The sequence below is a fragment of the Spea bombifrons genome, chromosome 9 (assembly GCF_027358695.1).
Source record: "Spea bombifrons isolate aSpeBom1 chromosome 9, aSpeBom1.2.pri, whole genome shotgun sequence".
In the NCBI taxonomy this organism is placed as follows: Eukaryota; Metazoa; Chordata; class Amphibia; order Anura; family Pelobatidae; genus Spea; species Spea bombifrons.
The window spans coordinates 41,950,827-41,971,656 of record NC_071095.1 but is presented as its reverse complement, the minus strand read 5'-3'; the positions used below and the strand labels follow the sequence as shown (position 1 = coordinate 41,971,656).

Here is a 20,830-nt window from a genome sequence, read left to right as displayed (position 1 = left end):
ATTATCGTAGACCTACAAATAGAGGGTTTGTATGTCTGATTCTGTTTATTTGATCTATACCTTCAATGCTGCGTTAACATGTGATTTTCAGTCTTTGGTGTGGTAGTGGAGGGAGTGATTGCATGCTAGGGAGCGTGGAGCAGAGCCCAAGGAAATGCTTTCTGGGGTCCAGTTTTTTCAATATTTAAAAAAATGTTTTGTTTAATGAAAGCTATTTGTTTGTTACAAGATTTTTTTCCTTTCTTTTTTTTTTGGGGGGGGGGGTTGCGCCAGAGGCGTAGTCCGCACAGGGCACCAGAACACCTAAGGCCGGCTCTGATTGCTACTTTCTTTGTTTACTGGTGGATGCTGCTGACCTGCCACACAGCGCCCCTTGGAGCAGTGGGGGGGGGGGGGGCTGTCCAGCACAGCGGCACCCCAACCTGCCAAGACAAGGTGGTAGGGTTGGATTAGGGTTGTCTAATGCCCCATACAGCTCCATAAATGAAGAATGCCTACCAACATATGTAACAAAAAGTGATTGATTAAAACAAAATCGCTAGGAATGCATTTTGCGCATGTGTGCGGTGCCCTTTTGCAATCCAGTGCTGGAGCCGGCATATGGAGAGTACCTGCGTGTGCACACTACTGCGCGCATTCACCATTCACCCAGAACATGTGCACTGTATAAAATATTGGAAAATACATTGCTATGTCTACTAGTAGAATTAGAATGACACAGACAAAGAAACATTACATCTTATTTACCGTATTTGCTCGATTATAAGACGACCCCCCAAAATCTGAATATTAATTTATGAAAAAAAGCCTGAATATAAGACGACCCTATAGGAAAATGTTATTTCCTTTTTTTTCAACCTGCCCCCCCCCAGTTATGCACATCTGCCCCCTGGCTTACCACTCTGCCCAGAAATGCCTTATACCCCCTATATGCCACTATGCCTTTTGACCCCCTATGTGCCACTCTGCCTCCAGAATTGGCTTATACCCCTATATGCCACTCTGGCATTTAGGGGGTTAAAAGGCATATTATGCCTTATAATTGAGCAAATACGGTATATGTTTGTTTCAATCCTTGAAGGGTTCCGGTTTCGATCTCTTCAAGAACCAGCGTGCAGACAGATGTAGGCCGTCGTCTTGAGTTCTTTAAGTATTTACTTATCTACGCATAGCCGCAGGGTCATGGAGAGCGACATGTAGCCATGGCTACGTTTGACTGGTAAATGTATATTTGGACAAGGTGAATGCATCGGCCATGGCTACTTAGCGTGCCTGCCAAATATGTTTTTCATGTGACAGGTCAAAAAGCAGACTTATAGGGGGATCATAAAGTAGCTGTGTACTAACCCCTATGCATTTTATAAAAAGTAAAAAAAATAATAATAATAAAAAAATATATATATTCTTTGTTTGCTTAAACTTAGAGCATAGATTTTAAGCAGTCAAATATGTGGTGGACATAGACTGTGGTGTGAAACAGGATTTTTAAATACTTATAGGGGTACTTTATATTTATTATTGTTCTATATAGCGCTATCAAATTCTGTAACGCTGTACAATGGGTAGACAGGACATACTAAGTAGTATAGAACATAACATTTTGACTTACAGAAACCGGTGAAGAGGGCCCTGCTCAAACGAGCATACAATCTATCTGTGTCTCTTTGCCCCCCACCAATGAAGAACATACATTGAAGTATATTATAAATATTGGAATTTGGAGAGACTTTGCTGATGCTTTCTGTGCATGCGCCCTGGGGATCTCGTTAGACCTGGAATTCTCACTTGAGCCAGCTGGCGGTGAGTATGCCGCACGTGGACACTGGCAAACTGGAGATATGTTTGGCTGGACTTTTCTCATGCAAGCCGAGGTGCTTAGAGATGTATGAAAAGGGGATTCTGCTAAATGTCTTCATGCGTTCACAATATTTTATTTAAATTCTCAACCAATGCATATTCAATGGTTTTCCTAGCAAATCACACTCATTGTGATTTTTTTTTTTCTTCTAAATTTGATTGGTACTAGTAAGGATATGTTGGCATATAGATAATTCGAGACTTCTGAGAATTTCTTAGTTTGGACCCCATGGAATTGCTGAGACACAGAAATACCTAGCCATGAACATATGTTCCTACATGCCAGGATGTATAGGAATCACTGCATCTTACACCTAGGGGATCGTGATGTGGAGCCATATGGGAGGCTTATACAGTGTATTTTCACCTGCCTTGTCAGGTCACTACTTGTTTGCTGTTTTATTCAGTAATGCCTCTTTTGTTACTGATGTTTGGGAACTTACCCTGGGGACAATTCTCCATATTGCACTGGTGTTAGATAAACAACTGGTGATATAGTCTAAATCGTACACAGAAGAGAAGGTCGCAGCCCATAGTTATTTGTACCCTAAGGTGTTTGTTCTATTTATTCCTCCAATGGCAGGAGGTTCATTTTACCCCAGAGTCCACATTCTAAGCTGTTAAATAGTTTAAATTTTTTGTAATTCTAGACTATAGAGCTTCTTTCTTGCCTTCTACACACCGTAACATACTTTCACACTGTGTATGTTATATACTTTCTTTGCGTGCGCAGACACACGGTCACACTAACATACTGGTAGGTAGGATCTCACATGGTTTTTATAGAATGACTGATGTGGTTTAATACAGGGCTCGACAAATCCCAGGCGCCAGGTCGCCATGGCGACTCAGAATGTCGCCATGGTGCCTAGGAGTTTGTCAGCCTCTTACGTCCACAAAAAAATGCCCCCGCGTCACCAGGAGTCTGGGCAGACAGCACAGCCACTCAGAGCCCGCCCCCGAGCCTGAGATCACTCCCACAAAGTGATCCTGTAGGCTGAAACCGTGATTGCAGGAAAACCTGCAATAGCGTTTTCAGCTGCCACAGGCAGCTTCAGGAAAGGGGGTTCAAGTGTGGGGACCTGACACAACATCCCCCTGCTGCCTGATCGCTCCATGAGAGCGACAGGGCAGCGTTAACCCCTTCAATGCCGCAGCATTTTAGGGGTTAATTCCCGTTTTGTACGGGGCTCTGCTCCTGGTGGTCTGCCTGGAAGACTAGCAACAGCAAAAATGAGCCCCCACAAGCCCTTTTACTTCTGTAGGCATGGAAGCCTGCAGCAGTCATCAGAGACTCCCCCTGCAATGGCTGGTCTATAGACCAGCAATTGCTTCCCAGCTGCCAAAGGCAGCTTTAGGGACATGGGAGAGGGTTCTTCGGTCTCCACATGAGTGTGGAGACCAGCCCCCAACCCTCCCCTGCTGCCTGATCGCTCCATGAGAGCGACAGTGCAGCGTTAACCCCTTCAATTTCACAATTGTGTATAACATTTAACATTGTGTATAAATTAAACATTTATTAAAAAATAATAATAATAAAAAAAAAAAACAACAAAAAACAGCACTGACCTGAAAGCCCAGGGTGCTTCCAGGTCAAATGCTGTGAGTTTAGTAAGTGGGCTGATGATGATCAGATCATTCCTAACCATCCTGGCTCCTAACTTTTTTAGCTGGCGTCAAGATTCACAACAAATTTGTCAAGCCCTGGTTTAATATGTCATTTTTTTGTCCTCTCTGATGGTGCAGTGTGGAATGATCTTACCTCCCTTTGCATACTGCCAGATCACTGTTCATAATGCTAAGTGATATACGTTAAATATTTATAGCCATGTCTCGCTGCAAGACAACACAAAGCTAACTCAAAGGCAATAATTTAAAATTCTAAAGTGCACCTGCAGCATTTGAGATAATATCTTTAGCAAATACATTGGGGGTTTTATATAAACTGCAATTCTGGTGTAGAGTAGCGTAAGTGCATTGCAGTTGCTGCTGTAGTGCGTGAACCAGAACACCTCTATACATAACCATATTTCTTTAAATAGTAACTAAAGGGACGTTCTAGCCATCATATACACTTTAATGCATATGCCAACTGTGTGATCCTTTTTAATTGTCCTATTATGCACTTGCATGGGAGGATTCTGCTGTTCTCTCCATATGCATTTGCCTTTTCCCCCCACCAGCTAAATGTCATGGGGGCGATGGCTTGATGAATGCTCTGGATGGGGGTCCCCATGTACATGTGTGGATACTGCTCCTATTACCTTTGCCTTCTTGCCATTGATTGGTTGCTTCAAGCAGCCAACCAGTGGCAAGAATCAATGTGCCATGGAAGAGGATGGCAGTGGCAGAGTTGCAGTTTCTACTTCAGATTCGTGGAGTTTTTATTCTGTTTTGGAACATATATTAAAGTTCCCAGAGAAAACCCTTATGTATTTTTCCTTAGTGGGGATGTCGGACCATTAAAATTTTTGACGTTGCTTATATAGTGTTTGCAATTTGTGCCAACAATGTAATATAAAATACTTACTATACATCTGCAGCTAAGATAAGAGGTCCTCTTTAAGTTTAGCCTAACATGAATTATGTCATGATTTTCCACCTTTCTCTTCAACATGTCAAATCTAAATACATTTGTGTAATATAAATATAGATTTATCCAAGATGTTCTATTGCTAGGTAATCTGTTAAATAAATCTATTTTATTTTTTATCTGTGGTGTGCTACTTTTTTTTCTTTATTTTAGAGTAAGCGCTGTCCTATAAAAATGCTAAAAGGTAATGAAGTTTTCCAGTGGCTGTTGCTGTGTTCATTTCTGGGCGCTGCTTTAAATGCAGTGTGTATTTGCCGTCTTCAGGCACCGTTTGCTTCTGTTTTGCTTCTGGGTTGAAATAGTCCCCTTTAAGAATATCCGATGCGATTACAGAAATAGAGAAACATGGGTTCCATATGTAAATTTAAGTAAAAGCTAAGTGAATTCAGCATTTCCCTTTCACTTATTTTCAAGGGGCCCTTTTTGGAATCTCCGTGATTACAGCATGTTGGCTTCTGGTTGACACAATAGTGTAACGCTTCTTCTAGTTCCAGGCTGATAAGTGTCTCGCTCTGAAATGTCAAGTATTTGGCAGTACCCGGTCTGTGGCATATTTTAAGGAAACCGTGACTTGAATTTGACTCTGCACAGGAAACCAACATACTTCACTGTATCTGTTTGTGGTTCCATTTGCTGATTCATGCTTTTTTATGCTTTTTTTTCACTGCAACCCAGCAATGATGTCAGATATGTCGATTTCTAAGTAAAGAGGTGGAAAATGTTGGTTTTAACTTCAGAGTGCATCATAATTTGTTAATTTTATGTGTGCAGAAGGTAGCTGGGGGGCAGAGAAAAGGCAAATGCTTGTAGAATCCCCTCATATACAAGACACACCACAAAATTGTAAAGTGGCCGTGCAACTATCATATGCATTAAGGTGTGTATGGAGTGTCCCTTTCAAGGTGTTCAATGTACTCTGCTTAATATAACACTTTTATTATAAACATAATTTCTAAAATTGTTTAATACCAATACTTTCCCCTAAACTAGGACTTTTTCCACACAGAAAACACTCTACATTTTAAAACTAACTTTTGTCATCAAAAGAAACCTGCAAAAAAAAAGTTTTGTTGTGGCTTTAATAATCATTTGCGCTATAACTTATCTTGCATGCTCTTTAAAGGAGTTTTTTTCCCAGCTCCTTTTTTGTTGTTTTGTTTAACCTTAACTCCCAGCACTAACTTTTTTTGTGGGTGGAGAGGGACCTCTACTTTGGTCATTTAAGCTAATGCCCCTCTTTTATTTTGTTTGTATAAATTTGGTCACATGACACAAAAGTAGGCATTAGGTTGTCATAGAAACTAAATATTTTTCAAATTATTTTACTAAACAAAATAATAGTTCTACTGCTGGCCTCCTTGGATGGTCTGTGTGCTCCCGCTGTCATCGCTGATCATAAGTGCTGCGTGTAGAGTTTTATGTGATGCTGCAGAGCATTATGTTTGTACTTTAGATCTATATGCAGACAGCATGCATGTCATAGCAGACCCCATGTGTCAGCTCTGTTTGCTCTTATGCATTTCTTAGCAAAGTACCCATACAAAAAGAGACTGAAGTGTCCTGTGAAGATTCCCAGCAAAAATTATTCAATAGCAAAAGTTGGGTTTTGTTACATTATATCAGGGTTTTTGCTATGATAGACATTGCTCAATTGAGGTTTGTTTTATACCTAAATTAGGGAGCAGTAGACTATTATTGTGTAATAGTTACAGAAGCTGTAACACAAGTGTGCGTAAGTTTGTGTGTATTGTACATAATCTACTGAAGAGGCTTTTCAAAGGTCAACAATAGATTTTATTTGAATCATTCTTCCCGCTTTAGCGACGAAGGGAAGTAAACGGATAACAAAACGCTGCCACAACCTTTCTCTAATTTAAATGTTATGAAACACAGCTTATTCTTAGTGTCATTGTCACAGATACAGGCATTTTACGGCACTCTTAATGAGTTGGGTCTTAAACTCTGGCAGCAAACACTTGCGGGATGTTTAAAATGTCACGCTACCGTGTTATGGTACCTGTCACGGTCAGGACTACTTGCCAAGCCGTGACTGTGTGGAGGGCATGGGCCTCTCGACAGACTTGGATTATGAATATTTTAATAACAAAAAGACAAAGATTACACAGTGCCAGAATTACAAAAAACAAGACATACAAAAGAAAAATAAAACAGCAAACAGTTCTTAAAAACAATAGGACTTAAACACAGGACCCTCACTCACGAGTTTCTCCAATAAGCCGGCCTGTGGGAACTCCTTAAGTCCAGATGGTTTCTTACGATGTTGTTCCGATAACAGAATATCGTGGAGTTCTGCTTTGAGGTCGCTGCATTGTCCCTAAATCAGACTTTTGCAAGCAAACGCCCCTCTGACCACATGACTGATTATATGACACCATCCCCAAGAATCGGGTCCCATCTTTGATGTGCCAATAAGTTATGATGGGGTAAAGGTGATGGAACCCCCCCACTTAAGATAGGAATGGAATTCCTATAACTAAGGATCCTTATCAGTTAGGCCATGAATCACTACAGGGGTCCTTTGGGAAGATGACACCTCTAGCCAGAACAGATACAGAGGGCATTCACAAAGAAACACATTAAATCAACCTCAGATTAACTCATTGAATGTTTAAACAAAGAAACTAACCACCTCTGCTGGGTTACCCTTCCATGCATCCACTACATTATATGAGTTAATCATGACACCTCCCCCTTTAAGATGGGGGACAGAGGAGGTCAGCACACGCTGATCTACTATGTCTGCCTAAATTCTAGTCTCCCTCTGACAAGACAAACTGTCAGCATTCCCATAGAAGCTGACTTGTCACACCTCCCAGTAAAACTATACTGCTGTAGCACCGGACTCCATCTGAGCAACTTGCTAAGCTTCCCATCTAATCTCTCCGCCTGAAGAGGAGGGTTGTGATAGATTATAACAGTGAAGTCACAACCATACAAGCATGGCTGTAACTCCTGCAAAGCACACACCATAGCTTGGTTGAACAAATGCAGTACTTCCAGGTCATATACCAGGAAACCGTGTAATGTGATGGCTATCTGGAAAACTTTATATATGTTGTGTTGTATTAGTGGGGACAGTTTAATGTTACCGACACCTCTGTTAAAGAAGAATGCATTTTAATGTAATTGCTCATTTTTAGTGCTGGGCATTCTAAATCCGTTTTTTTTGTCTGTTATGAGTCAGAGTTGTTACCTATTAAAAGGATAAAGAATGGCTATTAGAATGGCTCTTTTAATGGTAAATGGTGAGTTACATAGTCTTGGGAAAAGTGTGATTTCAGATGAACTATACAAAAATCTTTGTAATTTGAAGTAAGTGCCTTTCTGCTTCTCAAATCAAACACTGCTGCAGAGATCTGCATTGGGATCAGAAAGTACATCTGAAATTAGCAGTTTTATGGAGAGTCAGTGTTTGAATGTGCTCAGATGAACAGTTCTATGAAGTTTATCGTATATAATGTCGTTCTGCACAATTTAATACTTGAAAATTATATACTTTTTTCTCCCGGCAAAAAGTGTTTCCATCAAGTTGACATTCCACCTTAAGTGGACATGCCAACTGTTCATAAAAAAAGATAAGTATTTAAAATGTATGTAGAAAGATATAGTTCATGGAGGTAAGTAAATTAAAGCATCATTGACAACCGTAATAGGCAGGGAGCTAAACAGAAACGTCTTGTCCTTTTTTAATAGGGCATTATAAATAAATAAAACAAAGCAAGAATGCAGGGCATACCCTATGAATCCCGAAAACCAAAAAACTTATCTAAAGCATAAATATTGGGGATTCCATCACACTGTATGGCCATATGTTGTTTAACCCACCACTATGTCAAAGTACCCCAAGCATGGCGAGTTCGGTCTAATTTTCATGACTATATATGAGGAGCAGAATCTTCTCCTGCGTTTTAACTCAAGAGAGTCGAGCAATTTAGACCCTTCTCTGGACACCATCGCTGATTATGTAGAATAGATGGATGGAAAGAAGTATCTAAATGTTCATGTCTCAATAATACAAATGTTTATATTGGTATTATTTTATGGTAACTATTTTATCGTTGTCTGCTTTGTTTTCCTCTGTATGTTTCTGTGTTGTGGTCATTTCTTGTTGTAGTGTACCATCTCTAGTATCACCAAGGACAAATCAATCATTTAATAGAAACACTGTTGGCAAGCAACCTTTTTCTTATTGATTGGATTGGGCTTTTCTTGGACGTTTGCCTTTGCAGCAAATAACCCGCACAGGTGGGTGGATTGGCGACATTGCTTTTTCCTTGGATCCCTTAAAGGGAAATTTCACAGCCTGTAGCGTGGATAAGTTCAGTTCATCTAAACTACCTTTTGCTTGTAGGGCTGAGGAGATCTTCAATTAAAATCTTAGGAGATATTTCACCACCAGCGATCAGTAAGCCTGGACAGACCATCTGACAAAAAGGGCAAATGCTTGGTGGGCCACTGGCCGATAGCCCCCCCCATACTTACCCTTGCTGTGGTCAGATCGGGTCCTACAGTGTGCAGCCGTCAGTTGGATATGTTCACCTGCACAATAATCGTGCTTTGACCCTACATAGTAAATTGATGAGCATAATTGTTTAATCGTATACATAACTATATGCCTACAAAATCCCTGAAGGGCTGTTACTTCTGTTCACTCACTTTACATTTTGTTAAATGATAACATAACCTGTTAACATGTCTCTTCCTAAAAGCATTCTTACTTTAACAGCCTAAAGCACTTGCAAAGTAGTGTGTGTGTGTGTGTGTGTGTGTGTGTGTGTGTGTGTGTGTGTGTGTGTGTATAATATATATCCCACACATACCCTTTCTCCATTTTAACAAGTGAGTGCTTTCCAGACAAGAATCTTGGCTGCTCTTACCCATGTGGCCCTTATATTTCTGATGGACTGTGTTGATAAGAGAGGAATTTCATCACTAAGCAGTTGCTCAAGTGTCATACTATAATGAGGAGTAGCTAGAATCTCAGCCCATGTTTACAAATGTGTATTAACCCTGTGTCAAAAGTCGGCTAGCAAATCTGTATCCTGCTTTGTTTGGGGGTTTCTTTATTATTATTATTATTGAAAACTTGTGGTCCCCCCCACACACACAAATATTCGGTGCATTTCTAGGCTCTCGAAAAGAAAAGGTAGCAGAGGACTGGACACATTTCTGTCGACAGAAGCAACGCAGGCAAATCTGCGAGACTGCTTTTATGGAACTAGAAAGAGCTACTTTATATTGATCTCTAGGGGAGTTAGACAGACAGTTCGGAACCAGATCTGAACGTTTAAGTGCCATGGCTTACTGGCTCTGGGGTTGGTCGAGTCCTGCACCAGCAACCATCAGGGATGCCATATAGCAGTGATGGTGAATGTCTTTGGGGCCCGATTGCCCAATTTTCTGAGTGAAACCAAGTTGCAGACCTTAAAGTGCCACCACGGCATATTAAACATGGAAAGTAAGGGTTTTTTTTTTTGGTACAAAATTTTTATATACACAACAGTGTGCATCAATTTGACCATATAACTTTTGTTTGTTTTTTTAAAGCATAGAAACATAGAATGTGTCAGCAGATAACTATTTGGCCCATCCATCTGCCCAAGCAGAAAAACACATAAAAAGAGGGTCTATTCATGAAAAGGATTTTATTAAATAACTTTAGCATTTGCATCTGTGTATAATAAAAACGAATGGAGCCTAACAATTCCTTCATGAGGATCAAGAACATTACTAAACCCCCCTTCTCACGGTCTACCCCCCCCCCTGTACCTTTGTAGTTCACTTACTCTCTCGTTTCTCTGCCCCGGGGGGCGCTTCTTCACTGGTGAGCGCTGGGATATGACATCACTCAACATGAAAAGGTTGTAGGCAATCGCTTGGTGCCCCTCTCTGCCACCTGTGTGCTGTGCACTCGGGGCGCGGCCCTGGTGATGGGATGGCCGCCTTTGTTGTGGTAGGCGTGTCATAGAATCGCCATCGCAGCCATATAGGATATTTGAGCATCATGTGATGATACTTGCTACCAACCCGTCTAGACCTCTGAAGGTGTGCTGTGGTATCTGGCACCAGTACATTAACAGCAGATCCTTTTAGTCCTGTAAGTTGTGTGGTGGGCCCTACATGGATCGGACTAGTTTGTCCAGCACATCCCACAGATGCTCTATTGGATTGCAATCTGGGGGAATTGGAGGCCAAGTCAATACCTTGAACACGTTCCTGTGTTCCTCAAACCGTTCCTCAACCATTTTTGCTTTATGGCAGGGTGCTTTATCCTGCTGAAAGAGACCAATGCCATCAGGGAATATCGTGTCTGTGAAAGGGTGTGCATTGTCTGCAATAATGCTTGGGGTAGGTGGCATGTGTCAAAGTAACATCCACATGAATGGCAGGACCCGAGCATTGCCCAAAGCATCACACTGCCTCCGCTGGCTTGCCCTGTGTTCTCCAGGTAAGTGACGCACCCGGCCATCCACGTGATGTATAACAAAATGTAGTTCATCAGATGAGGCCACCTTCTTCCATTACTGCGTGGTTAAGTTCTCACGTGCCCATTGTAGGCGCTTTCGGCAGTGGACAGGGGTCAGCATGGGCACCCTGACTGGTCTGCAGCTACGCAGCCCCATATACAACAAACTGTGATGCACTGTGTGTTCTGAAACCTTTCTATCGGAACCAACATTTACTTTTTCAGCACTTTGAGCTTACAGTAGCTCCTCTTTTGGATTTGACCACACAGGCCAGCCTTTGAACCCCCCACCCGTATGACCCTGTCGCCGGTTCACCACTTTTCCTTCCTTGGGCCACTTTTGAATACTAGCCACTGCAGACTGGGAACACCCCACAAGAGCTGCAGTTTTGGAGATGTTCTTACCCAGTGGTCTAGCCATCACAATTTGGCCACTTGTCAAAGTCTCCCAGATCCTTATGATTGCCCGTTTTTCCTGCTTCTAACACATCAACTTTGAGGACAAAATATTCACTTGCTGCCTAATATATCCCACCTGCTGACACGTGCCACGATACCAAGACCATCAGTGTTATTCACTTTGCTTGTCGGTGGTCGTAATGTTATGGCTGGTTGGGGTGTGTATGTGTGTGTCTATATGTGACACTAACTCTGAATATGGTTTTGTGCAAGCAGTGTGGAAAATGTACCCATTACGTTTTATTTTGATGCCTTTCTATGTTTATGAAGGACATGAGTGGTATTGTCATCATATGTGTTGTAGCACAGTAATTTATCCGCCTTAGGCACTTGAGGCGTACATGTTTACAACGCTGGGTGTGAGGGGTTGTAGGCTTTGTGTTTAGATATGGTAATTGGATGAAAGAACCATTGGTGCAGATAACTGACCCAGTTAATGATCACAAAACCAAAAATTTGCGCTGTGTTTGTGTTTTTAAAGCAACCCAAGGTCACAATGCCTACTATATAAGTATATATATAAGTATTGCAGCTCAATTAAGTACTCAAGGAGTATTCCCCTTAAATGCTGTCTATCTAGAACTTACCTGCCCAAAACTGGAATGAAGTTAGGGTTTTTCCCCCCATTAATTTATGGGGGGGGAAATCCTAACTTCATTCCAGTTTTGGGCAGGTAAGTTCTAGATAAACAGCATTTAAGGGGAATACTCCTTGAGTACTTAAAGATACATTCTTCTATAGTAGATATGTAAGGGACATTAAACTGTCCCTTAAAGCATCCCCATGAATACCCCTTCTTAAGCAATCTGGTTTATTCTTAAAGCCTTCACAGTTCACAGTACATATTCACAGTACATATTCACAGTACATATTCACAGTACATATAGTAACCACATGCATTTCAGAGCTTTACAGCTTTTTTTGCTGAAGAACACCCTTTTTTGTACACAGTGATAAGGTCACTTGGTTGGACGCCCTTTTCTTTTCTTCTAGAGCAAGTAATTCAGTTTTTTGGCAAGTGCTCCTTGTGGCTAAAATCCCCCAAAGCTCTGCTTTTTCCAATATAATCACATAAAAATGGGACCCAAAGGTGGTCTGCATGTTCTAAATGATACCTAATGAATGTTTTGTATAGAGGTGTAATAACTTTTATTTTAGATCTTTGATACAACCACCACACTACCTCTCACCCTTTCTCTATGCCTTATGTTTGTCACCCCATTCCCTCAAGATTATAAGCTTGCGAGCAGGGCCCTCTCCACCCAATGTATCGGTTGATCTTAGTCTGTCAATTCTCGTCTTGTGATACCCCTTGAATACATGTATTGTATTAAGCGCTGAGTAAACTGTTGGCGCTATATAAATAAAAGATGATAAAAATATTACTCATCTGATAGATGCGCTAAGGCAGGAGCTGCTGGTGGATGACCAAGATGCCTCAATGGGATCATGTAACCTGTTGTGTGACCCCATGGTAGTGGTGCAGTGAGGACAGGGTTCTGTGTGAGGTAGACGGGAGGATTCATTTGTGAGAGATATCTTTGAGAGTATGTGTAATTTTATGGGATTAGAGTGCGTGTTGACGTTGGCAAATGGCATTTGAGTGTGTTGGTATATGGTTAGGATGTGTATGTATGGTGTGGAGTGTGTGGGTTAGTTTATAGGGTTACCATGCATGCATGTATGTATTAGGAGTTGGTGTTACCATGACTATGTGTATTTGGTGTTCGTCTCGTACAGTAGCTCCTCGTCTCTGCTGGATACAGTGTCATCTCGTACAGTAAACCAGGACTATAAAGCATATCAGATGGTCTTGCATAGCTGAAAACTAGAACAAATACAATTAAATAATTGATACTTATTATAGTAATACTGCACGTACAATTCAATAATCAGTGACTAATGGGTTAACTCTGGAGTTAATTGAACATTAAAAGGATCTGTAAATTTGGCGGTTATTTTATTTATAGAATGCTAGAACTAAGCAGGTCAAGGTGGATTCAGTTTAAATCTTTATTAGCCATACCGGATGCCTTACATGCATGCTGAATGGCGCTACCCCAAAACTCCAATGCTTTACTTTAAGTCTTAGTCTAATAGTTAAAAATGAGTAACTATGGTTAGTTGAAAGTAGTGTACAGCCTCATTAGTAATTGCAGTTGAAATTATATATATGCATCTTATTTGCAGGTTGTGAAGACCAACAATGAATAAACTACGTCAGAGTTTTCGAAGGAAGAAAGATATATATGTCCCAGAGGCAAGCCGGCCCCACCAGTGGCAAACAGATGAAGAATCTGTCAGGAATGGGAAATGCAGTTTTCAGGTTAAGGTAGTGATTGTACTTTTATTGTAACTAATTTATTAACTGACGCAGATGGAGGGGCAGCAAGAAACACGTGTGAGTTGGTTTTAATGATGAGGATGAAACGAAAAAAAATTCCCTCTAATTTTTACATTTAATTCTGTGTTGTATTAATATATACTAGGAATCGGGGATAACACCGACTTCTGGGGCTTTCTTTATTCTTTCATGTTCTAGGTAAACAAACATGCAATCTTCAGGTGTGAAAAAGTTTTTTAAAGACATGAATAGGGCTGCAACAACTAATCGATAAAATCGATGATAATCGATAATGAAATTTGTTGGCAACGAATTTCATTATCAATTAGTTGAATCGATTTTTATCGATTATAAAATGAGGGTTTTTTCAGAGCAAATGCTCATAAAAATACCCCTCCTGTTATAATCCGTTTAGTGTGACTCACAGGAGTCACAGCAGCAGTTGCTACTTACAGTTCCTCCCTGCAGTCACTGCCGATTGGCCCGCCCACTTCCTTTTTCCAGTCCCTCCCTGCAATCTCTGCTGGAGAAAGAAAGGGGCGGGGCCAATCGGCAGTGACTGCAGGGAGGGACAGGGAGGAAGAAAGGGGTGGAGTCAAATGGCCGATTGGCTCCGCCCATTTCCTTGGCATCGCCATGGCTGTGACACTCATCTAACTGTGAGTATAAAATTAATATTTGGGCTGCTGAAAGTTAGGGGAGGTGAGGGTTAATTTAGGGGCAGTTATAGTTAATGGGGTGTTTAGGGTTAACTTAGGGGCAGTTTAGGGTTAACTTAGGGGCTGTTATTGTTAATGGGGTGTTTAGGGTTAACTTAGGGGCAGTTATAGTTAATGGGGTGTTTAGGGTTAACTTTGGGGCAGTTATTGTTAATGTTGTGTTTAGGGTTAACTTAGGGGCAGTTATAGTTAATGGGGTGTTTAGGGTTAACTTAGGGGCAGTTATAGTTAATGGGGTGTTTAGGGTTAATTTAGGGGCAGTGGTGATTGATGGGGTGTTTAGGGTTAATTTAGGGGCAGTTGTGGTTGATGGGGTGTTTAGGGTTAATTTAAGGGCAGTTGTGGTTGATGGGGTGTTTCGGGTTAATTTAGGGGCAGTTGTGGTTGATGGGGTGTTTCGGGTTAATTTAGGAGCAGTTGTGGTTGATGGGGTGTTTAGGGTTAATTTAGGGGCAGTTATAGTTAATGGGTTAATTTAGGGGCAGTTGTGGTTGATGGGGTCTTCAGGGTTAATTTAGGGGCAGTTGTGGTTAATGGGGTCTTCTCTTCAGGGTTAATTTAATGGTGAGGACTGAGGGTTAATTTAATTAATTTAATAAGGTTAATTTAAGGTGCAGTTAGATGTAAATGGGGGCAAATTGAGGGGAATCTAAATCCTGGGGGCAGTAAAGATTAATCCTGTATTTATTTATAAAAGTATTGTCTGTGAACGAGTCTGCAAATCCTATGAGGGCACTATGGCATATCAGGGGGGTATACGGCATACCTGAGGAGGACGGAGTGACATATCTGGGGGTATAAGGCATATAGGGTATATAAGGCATATGTGGGGAGGGCAGTGTGGCATGTTTGGGAGGGCAGTGTGGCAAGCCTGGGCTCAAATATGCATAACTGGGGGGCAAGTTGGGGAAATAAAAACAAGAAAAAATTTTTATTCTGCCGTTTGTTTTTAACATCCTATGTTACTTTATTAAATAATTTAAAGTCAATGAAAAATTAAAAAAATTTTTTATCCGATTAATCGAAAAAATAATCGGCCGACTAATCGATTATGAAAATAATCGTTAGTTGCAGCCCTAGACATGAATATGCATGCAGCCCTGATTTGAGCAAGTCATAAAATCATCCATGATGCCACATAAGACCCTAGAGCAATATCCACAGATCTGAAGGCCCTCTCGCCTCCGCTATGGCTCCTGACGCCACCATCAAAAATACCCATTCCAGCTAGAATAGTCATTTACAACATTAACAATGTCTGTGCTGTATTTCTGATCCATTATTTTAATGGACAAAGATTGCTTTTCATCCACAGGAAATTTCTAAGTGACCATAAACATTTGAACGGTGGTGTGTGTGTGTGTGTGTGTGTGTATATATATGTGTATATATATGTATATATATATGTATGTATATATATATATATATATATATATATATATATATATTCTGTCTCAGTCCCCTCCATTGTAAGCTGGCAGTAGTGTAGGGCCTTTTTGCTCTTCTGTACAAGTATATTTTATGTGCTCATCATATTTGTGATTTAATGTAATTGTTAATTTTGTATTCTTCCCTATTGTAGTACAGCTATGGGATTTGCAAGAGCTTTAGAAATTAAATGCAATCTGTCCTTCACAGGCACATATTAGCATATGATATGTTACATAGTACATAGTTCATAAGGTTGAAAAAAGACCTAAGTCCATCAAGTTCAACCCTTCTACCTAACCTTTCTATTCTTGATCCGAAAGAAGGCAAAAAACCCTAATTAAGCTACTTCGAATTCTGCCATCAGGGGAAAAAATTCCTTCTTGACTCCAAGAGGCAATCGGATTTCTCCTTGGATCAAGAAGCTCTAAAATATTAATATTATTCTATTTATATCCCTGTATATTGTGCCTTCCTAAGAAAATATCGAGGCCCCTTTTGAAGGTATCTAATGTATTGGATAACACTACCTCCCTTGGAAGTGAATTCCATACCTTAATTGTCCTCACTGTGAAGAATCCCTTCCTTTGTCGTCTATGAAACCTGCGCTCTTCCAGTCTCAGAGGGTGACTTCTTGTTCTTTGTATATTTCTGTTGATGAACAGGTCACTGAAGAGCTCTTTATATTGGCCCTGCATATATTTATATAATGTTATCATATCCCCTCTGAGATGCCGTTTTTCCAGTGTATATAATTTTAACTTTTTTAGTCTCTCTTCATAACTAGTATCTCCCAATTCCCTTATTAATTTCATAGCCCTCATTTGCACTTTTTCTAATTCCATAATGTCCTTTTTAAGGACCGGTGCACAGAATTGTACCGCATATTCAAGGTGATGTCTTACCAATGACCTGTAAAGAGGCAAGATGATATCCTCCTCCCTTGAATCAATACCTCTTTTTATGCATGCCAAAACCTTATTGGCCCTCACAGCTGCTTGCTGGCATTGCGCACTGTTGTCAAGTCTGTTGTCAACCGTTATTCCTAAATCCTTCTCATTGGTAGTTTCCCCCAAGGATATTCCATTTAAAGAATAAGTTGCATTTTTATTATTTTTACCATAATGCATAACTTTGCATTTCTCTATATTGAACCTCATCTGCCACTTGCACGCCCAGTCCCCAACTCTGTCTAGATCTTCCTGCAATGAAGAAACATCAAGATTAGTCTGAATTACCCGGCCTAATTTTGTGTCATCAGCAAAAACTGTGACATGGCTCTTAATGCAGCTTCGCAGATCATTTATGAATAAATTAAAAAGAAGAAGACCCCTGTTACTACTATAACCTTAATAGTGCCACATCTGTTCAATCTTGGCTATTCCATAACGGTTGTTCCGCCACTTTTCTTGGAGGCAGTTTAAAAAAAAATAAAAAAAAAAATCTTTGTTTAGCTACATACAGTTATATGGCAAATGACGGTGCCTATTGTAATATAGAATAAACAATATGCAAGCTCTGTCCATAATTGATTCAAGAGTAAATCAATGGAGGCTAAATGCGTTTAAATGTGGAACTCCTCAGATACACCTGCAGAATAAAGTCACGGAAGAACACCGTGGGTCCCGTAGTCCCTTAATTTGGAATGAAACAAAATATATCCAAAATATGCTATATGGCCGCTTGGTTTTCCGAGGGAACGTACTCTTGGTATGATTGCCGTGCAAAGCCCCTGCTTTTTCAATTTCTAGAATATGAAGTGGTTCCGTACAGTAAGACAATACAATACAACATGTACAGTCTTATGAACTCATCCTCCAGTCACGTTGTTTTTATTTCCCCCCGCAGTATCTTGGTCACGTGGAAGTGGATGAATCACGTGGAATGCACATCTGTGAAGAAGCAGTGAAGAGATTAAAATCTGTATGTATTAAATATTTTCAACTAAGCCTACAGTGCAAATGTTTTCTAATGCGAAATAGTGAAGAAACGAAATCTTCATGATATTATGCCAATTTTTCTTTAAAATGCTAAATCCTGCGTGTCGTGTTATTCTTATGTTTCTAATGTGTGCTAATGTAATTTACACATCTATTTAAAAGATTTACTGCAAAGCTCACACTTGGTTTTAGAACACTTAATGAAAAGAACAGAGCACCAGAATGGAAAATTTACATTATTCCTTTTTGGCAAAAAAACCCCCTCCCTTTGGAAATATTTTTAAATATACGAAAGCATTGCCAAACACTGACATCCACCAGGCAAGCCTAAAGATTTGTGGTACTTGTAGTGCAAGGAATTCTGGGTAGATCTGCGCTCTGTCTACCCGGAGTCTGTCCTTGCAGGACGCAGCCAGGGCTGATGCCGGTGGGCGACTCCTGCTGTCATCACAGGAAACTCCCCCATTTAAAGGGAAATGGGCAGGGAGCAGAGCCTGTGAAGACTCCGCGACCCGGAGGATCGGGCAGTTGACCCAGGTATGGGTATATGCAAAGCAACAAACGCCTTTTTTTGCCTGTGAATGTAAGTCAGTATTTGGTAAGGCTTCCTACTATAGCAAGCTAATCCTTAAAAAAATAAAAAATAAATTTAAAAAAATGGAGTATTGTAATGTTTTTTTTTTTTTTTTTTTTATAAAACCCCAGCATGAGCAGAGCTGTTTGCTTATGGTATTCTCTGACTAGAGCATGCCAGCATGCATTCAGGCATATGGTATGGGGCACAATGTTACTTGATGAGTCAAGGACCCATATGCTATTGTCCTATACAGCGGGGCAGTAGAAAGCACCATCCGGTTGCAGAAATCATGTGAGGATTACACAGGAGAGAGGAGAGAATGTGTTCCATTCAGTACCAGAGTGGTAGTGATCTTAAAGACTATGCCTGCTCAGGTTTTCTTTTTATCGGTATGCTTTATCAACTTTATTTTTTTTTTGCCAGGAACCCTAGAAAAGAAAAAAACCCAATGTTAACATTTCCTATAGTTCCTGGTCTGACAAACCATAGAAGTTATGCGTGTACCTCATACAATTGTGTGATGTGTAATATAGACAGTCATCACTTTGACTCAATTTGCAATGACTTACACGTTTATAACCCAATGTTAAATTACATCATGGCAGACTTGGGCTGTATCCTGCCTCCTAGTTTCTGGTTTTTGTTTCCTTCCATTTTGATAACCTGACTGCATTGTTGCACCTAATCCAGACAGTCTGTCTAGTATTTGAATCTAATTTGTTTTGCTGTAGCGATCTTGTGTGCATATGCACTTTTTGCAGTAAAATTTACTAAATAATATATACTGTGGGCAAATGTAATATTGGTCTGCAGCAGATATTCGACTTGGCTTATTTTAAAATACATAAACATGTCATCGCCACATTAACATTTTCTGTAAATTAAAAGATTTAAGAATAAGTGTATGTTCTGAATGATCCACACATTGTAAAATCTCATGCAGTCATTTGCAATTCTCCCTGTTTATTGCCCCTGTGTGATATTTGATGCTGTCTGTTATGTGTCTGACATTTTGATATATTTTCTTGTTTTAGCAGGTTAATTAAAGACTTAACTTGTATTAAACAAACACATTTTAAACAATTAACCACTAGTTATTTTTGTTTAAGAAAATCTGTCTTGCATGTACTTTTTTCTTTTAACTCTACCTGGATCTTCTTGAGGTGTAACCTAGTTTAACCTATACTGGCCTTGGTGAAAAATTTAACAACCCGTCTCCCTGGAATTAGGGTTTTGTGGGGATATGTCTTTAGCTTCTACTAGCTGCAGGGCTGACTTCCGGAAGCATTTGATAAATGGAGTCGCTGATCTTGGCAGCAGAAGGCTTGTCCTTTCTCATTAGTTAGCTCTCTCCCAGTGATTCATGACATGTCTGCGTTATATTCCCTGCGTGCGAGGTGTGTTTTACGGTTGTCATTGCTAAGTTTACTTCACAACTGCAGCTATCCACGTGACATGCCCTCTAGGTACCAAAAAGAAGAGTCCTCCAAGATACTGAGACCAATCTACTGCAGTCTGCCTATTTTAATCTCTATTAAATTATATCATGTCTGCCTTTCTGTATAGACAATGGATCACCGTCACCGTGCTTTGCAAACTGAAGACAAACGCAGGGCTTTTTTTCGGTAAAGCGTGTGTTTGTGTTTTACGGTACCGACCAAGCTGGAGAAGACCACCTTATCTGTCCATTTATAATACATAGTGATTTGAAACTGCAGCTCTCCTTCCCTGTAATAAGTAAACATCATACAGATAAAAACAAGTTAATCCAAATTCTCTCCTTACTGCATCGAGTATCTCAAGCAATGAATTAGTAATTCCCACACACAATATTTACACTTGGAGAGATGGGATGTGACATATCATGTGTTTTAATTGACACATCTGGTAGATATTTTTATAGAATTTGTACGATTGTTGTGCACAACAGGTGGTCTTCAACCAGGAGCAGGCCTCAATAGGTGGATGTTTTAGTGCCCCATATGCATTACATACTAATTACATCTAAATGCTGGGTGCTGTCTATACCTCCGTGCCTCTTACTGTTCAATACAGTATGTTACTAGTAGATTCCTCATCTACCCCCTGTTTATGGGCATAATCACAGGTGTAGTGTTATATTATCTCACCCGGACTACGACAATAGATTTTCTAAATGCAGCCTAGCATTAGATTCTTTGGCCCTTTACCTACACAATCCTAACACGTAGAACATTAAGGAATAGCATTCTGCCTGACTAGTTATACATACTTCAGTTTTTGGTTTCATAGATCTACTGAAAAATGGCCAAACCCTTCTCTGAAGTATTTTTTTTTTTAAATCAAGTAAAATGTTCTCTTGTTCCTAATTTGTGCTGGCAACACCCAATTGTCACTAATAGGTTGGTGCGTTAGCAACCAAAAAAGCATATTAAGCTTGTTTTTAA

At 40.2% G+C, this 20,830-nt stretch overlaps 1 protein-coding gene across 5 annotated transcripts in view; it reads left to right on the top strand.

Annotated features, from left to right (window-relative positions):
* Positions 1-20,830, top strand: part of NUMB (NUMB endocytic adaptor protein) — an 82,583-nt gene that overhangs the window by 28,911 nt on the left and 32,842 nt on the right. For 4 of the 5 annotated variants that reach the window (XM_053474911.1, XM_053474910.1, XM_053474909.1 and 1 more), the window contains exons 2-3: positions 13,587-13,728; positions 17,736-17,810. In XM_053474911.1, the coding sequence (XP_053330886.1) occupies positions 13,603-13,728; positions 17,736-17,810 (201 nt within the window). In that variant the 5' untranslated portion in view covers positions 13,587-13,602. Of the gene's footprint in view, positions 1-1,712; positions 1,801-13,586; positions 13,729-17,735; positions 17,811-20,830 lie in introns of those variants that run through there. The other variant, XM_053474908.1, reaches the window with a different exon arrangement.